The 5,000-nt window shown below is 46.1% G+C and overlaps 1 protein-coding gene across 2 annotated transcripts in view; it reads left to right on the forward strand.

Moving 5' to 3' along the window:
* Window positions 1-5,000, forward strand: part of sema6a (sema domain, transmembrane domain (TM), and cytoplasmic domain, (semaphorin) 6A) — a 135,553-nt gene that overhangs the window by 79,828 nt on the left and 50,725 nt on the right. For both annotated transcript variants that reach the window (XM_083783929.1, XM_083783930.1), the window contains exon 7: window positions 4,382-4,472. In XM_083783929.1, the coding sequence (XP_083640055.1) occupies window positions 4,382-4,472 (91 nt within the window). The remainder of the gene's footprint in view (window positions 1-4,381; window positions 4,473-5,000) is intronic.

Here is a 5,000-nt window from a genome sequence, read left to right on the forward strand (position 1 = left end):
AGTTTAATTATAGAACAGAATCATATCACTACTAAGAGCTTTTGAAGGCTGTTATTGAATAGCTTTTTATGGTGTGTGTGTGTGTGTGTGTGTGTGTGTGTGTGTGTGTGTGTGTGTGTGTGTGTGTGTGTGTGTGTGTGTGTGTGTGTGTGTGTGTGAGGGTGTGAGGGTGTGTGTGTGTGTGTGTGTGTGTGTGTGTGTGTGTGTGTGTGTGTGTGTGTGTGTGTGTGTGTGTGTGTGTGTGTGTGTGTGTGTGTGTGTGTGTGGGCGTGGCTGCACTAATAACTTTGGGGCCCGTCTAGGGTTTGAATGGACAGCTTTCAGTCAAAAGGGAGACATCAAAGAGGAAGGATGGATGGGGAAGGATCAATACCGGTATATGGAATGTCATAACCTGTTCTGACATTCCATATGGGCTTAATTGTGACAGCATTTACTATGACATCCGATGTCACGAGACCTGGGCACCATATTGGGGGCTTTCCCATTTATGGGGATTTTGAGTGATACACTGACTGACTGACGGGAATAGCACATTTTCATAGTAAATGCGACCTTCGGTCGCAATAAATCTGTGGTATGCGACGTAGATGTGAGGGCCACGTAGCGGCCCTACCTCAACAAAGAAGAATGTATGATATTTCAAGGAGAACAGCTGATGTTGAAACAGCTGTGTTAAATATGGCCCATAGAAGAGACGTATTCAAAACTACAATGAGAACATGACCGTGGCCCTCACCCTGTGTACTAAAACGGATGCTGAGCCAATTAGAACATTCCTGATGGGCATGTTTGGGACGGCTTTATTTTGTGTTTGTCTAATTAATTAGCATATAGCTGATGTAAAACACCAAGAGCTGTTGTGGTAATTAATTTATCTAGATACTCTCTACCCCAAGCCAAGGTTACTGTACATTTGTCTGCTTAGCAGGGTCCCTACAGGGCCGTCTGTTCTGTTGTCAAGGCAGCGCTGCAGAGTTGTGAAAACACCACCACTGCCTTCCCGTTATGTAGAATCCTTTATACTGAAACTCATCTAATGCGCTATAGCGCTGCTGTACATCTCCGCCAGTGGAGTTGATAGCATAATAGAGTTTCCCTGCAGGTAATATAAAAAAGTGCAGATAGCCGTTCAAACGTCCAACTGTTTCAATTACTTTATGAGAAATGGATGGACACACGCACACGTGTATGTGCGTGTGACGTGTGTGGCTGTCGTCTCTCTGCAGTTTGATAGGAGATTGGACTCGTATATCTGTGTCCAGCCGCCCATTCAAACAGCAGGGATAGATCACTGACAGACAGCCAAACCCACTGGACTGAGGTCATTGCCACAATAAAATGAGAAGTGCATGGAGGGCAGTGTCTGGGGGGGTATTGTACAGTATGCGCAGCACATGACAGTACTGTAGGTGAGCTGTGTGTCCATGTGAGTGTAGTTATTGTGCACATGTACAGTATCTGTGTCAGTGGAAGAGTAGGGAGAGAGAGAGAGATAGACTGTGTTTGTGTGTGCGTGCGTGTGCACGTGGTGCGTGCATGTGCATGTGGGTGGCTGAGTGGCCAGTCAGTAGACCTGCTTCCCTATTAGCACATAACTAACACCTGAGTTGACCCCTAGTCACACTCGCACTTCATTATTAATTCAGCAGAAACTATAATTACAGTTCTCCCGTTCTAAACGAATGAAAAGGACGTGTCAGTGGCAGTGCACAACCATAAAACTATTCTCTTTTCCCATAGACCTGGGTGGGTGTGGGGTGGGGGGCATTAGCAAACATGCTAGTTTCTGTCTGTTAAAAAGGTCAAATGTAATTTTCACTGCCAGGTTGTCTTTTGAGAGAGAGAGAGAGAGAGAGAGAGAGAGAGTGTGTGTGACCTTTTTAGTGGGCAGATGATAGCTGTTTCCGCCGAGACAGGAATAGAAAACAAAATGACCTGTTTAGAGACCAGAAAAGGGCGGTGTAAGCACTTCGCCTTCTTGGCAAGCTGCACTCGTCTTTGTTGTGAGAGAGCACGAGAGAGAGAGAGAGAGAGAGAGAGAATAAAAAATGACTGTACTGTTAACTCCATAGGAATACAGTGTGTTGAATAGTTTATCTTGACCTCGGTGTAGGCCAGCTTGAGTGCGTGCGTGCGTGCGTGCGTGCGTGCGTGCGTGCGTGCGTGCGTGCGTGCGTGCGTGCGTGCGTGCGTGCGTTCCTGGTTTTCAGCCAGTGTGGCAGAGTGTCCTCAGGCCTGCAGCCTGCTGAGGATGACATAGCAACCCAAGATTGGGATGAGTGTGACCTTTCACCCTGATCTGATTCTCTGTCATGCCTAGGGGTTCTGTAGTAATGTGCAGGAAACATTGTCAGAATCCCATCTCCATATCAGCAATTCTCAAGTTATGGACTTGTAGGCCTTCACAAAATGTGTCATACACAATTTAGTTGCTGTTCATAAAGCTACACTCCATGTTTTCTCTCCCGACAGAAAGAGGTAATTGCAAATGACACCCAGGAAACCAAACATCTGCCACGTATGATTAACATAAGTTCCGAAATGCAGCTTTAAAAGGCCAACACTGCTGCCCGGCATCCTTCTTTTCTTGGAAGATCTGTGTATAGGAAATAGCTGTTATTACACAAAATTGCTGCTTCAAGATATAAATTGGATTAAGGATTATTATGCGCTGTTTAAAAAGAAAGAAATTACCGCCCAGTGACAATTTCTCACCTTCCCTCCTCAGTGGATTGTGCTGTCCCTGCTGACAAATCACCCAGTGTCCTCGGTCCATTTATATCCTCATCTTCACAGTAAAAGAGAAAGCTAATTTCAGAAAGCACAACAGTGGGAAAGCACTATATGGCAAAGAGCTGTCTTGAGGCTATGTGGACCCGCCCTACTCTTTAACACCAGTATTATACCGCTGAAGGGGGAAGGAAGAGAGCTGGCCGCCTGCAATTACACGCCATTAGTGTGAAACATGTTTCTATGGAAAAAGTCTATTTTTCCTCTCTCACTTTCCCATAGACTGGGCAGCTTGTACTGCTCTCAGTGGGGTGCCAGAGAGAGGCCTGGTTACTGTAGCTCAGGATTGGTTGGAATGATAGGAACACTTCTAGGTTGGGCGCTATATCATTCCACTCCAACATGCCTCATACTAAAGGTGGTATTACACTAGCCGATTCTTTATTTTATTTTATTTTAAGATATTTTTTTGCGGCTTACGCCTTTTATTGATTTTTGAAGGGACAGACAGTAGGCTGACAGGAAACGGGAGAGAGATGGGGGGATGACATGCAGTAAAGGCCGTGTCGGGTCCGGGAGTCGAACCCGCGGCACACTGCGACTGGATTACCAGTCCGGTGCCCAGACCGTTACGCTACGGCCTGGGCCATAGCCGATTCTTTTCAATCTGAAATCTGATAGCACCACACACTACAGGATAATCGGGCCCGATTATTGTATGCACCACACACTACAGGATAATCGGGCCCGATTATTTTATGCACCACACACTACAGGATAATCGGGCCCGATTATTGTATGCACCACACACTACAGGATAATCGGGCCCGATTATTTTATGCAGCACACACTACAGGGTTTTAAAACTCGGGCGCAGCGCGCCCAAGGATTCTCTTGGGAGTGGAGCGGGGAGGGGGAGAGGAGAGGGGAGGGGAGGAGGAGAAGGGGGTTGCGGGGGAAGAGCGGGGCAGAGCAAATATCAAACATTCTTGATGTTGATCGGGCCGATCCCGATCGTGCTGTGAGCCGCCCTGAGCAGATCGGAGGGATTACGATTGGATCTTTTATACACTCACATTAGACGATAATTTATGCCCGAGAATCGCTCCCGATTGAGTCGGGGCGAGCGTCAAAAATGCCCGATTATCGAGCCACCTTTAGGCACTCAACCTCACCTCCTGTGGTGTTATCAGCTAATAATCTGTACTGTCATTGTTACACACTGACATGAAGTGAGAGGCGCTCTTATCGTCATACATCATCATACATCATCTCATTCAGGCCAATCATAATTTGTCTTCAATGTTTGTGTTTACACAAACACTCAAAACTGGCCATTCATTGTCAATGGCATTTAATGTTTGTGTTCGGACAATGTTTGTGTTTACAAAACCCTCAAAGCTGGACATAGGAGGGGCTATGCGCCCCTCAAAAATGACAGTACTTACTACTTAACTGTAGTAACTACAGTATGTTTGTCATTATTTGACTTCATCTTCCACACCAAAGACGAACTGCAGGTTAGTTCCGCAGAGAGACAGGACACCTGACACTTGACCAACCAGCCTCAATAACAACATGCTTCCAATGTATCTGTTCATATAACATAACACTATATTGACATTTTGCCTCACTTGTGCCCCTATAGCTGGACACCCTGGAAGCTCAGGGAGAGGAGATCAGTGGGATGGCACGCTGCCCATATGACGCCAAGCACGCCAATGTCGCACTCTTTGCTGGTAAGAAAACCATTCAGCATTTATTCCATGTACTGTGCCTCGTCATATTTGTTAACGTCAACACAAATTTGTGAAATGTCAAAGAACATGTGGAGGTTCTTTGAGCCATTCATAATGGAATTTAAGTCAAACGCAGCTCGTTTAGAACAGGGGTTCTCAACCTTTTTGGCTGGGGACCCCTGGAAATGCTTTGGCTATGTCTCTTTTCTTTAATTATTTGCATTTGGGGACCCCCCAAAATAATTTGGCGACCCCCTGAGGGGTCGCGACCCACGGCTTGAGAACCCCTGCTTTGGAAGAGTTACACCACAACACAATAGATTGTGTGTTAAGCCACCGTTCGGCTCAGGCTGTTCTTAAACACTGTACGTGTTTTGAACTCGATGGGAAAGTTGAGTGTACACTGTTTGAACATGGGGATTAGTTGCGCTTGCATTTAATATTCTGAAGGCAGCTCTCCGATATGTTATAAAGAAAGAAAAAAAAGACGTCTTTGACACATGCTCCAGAAATTGACACAACTGGGGG

This window comes from Protomyctophum parallelum (assembly GCF_964188405.1).
Source record: "Protomyctophum parallelum genome assembly, chromosome: 15".
In the NCBI taxonomy this organism is placed as follows: Eukaryota; Metazoa; Chordata; class Actinopteri; order Myctophiformes; family Myctophidae; genus Protomyctophum; species Protomyctophum parallelum.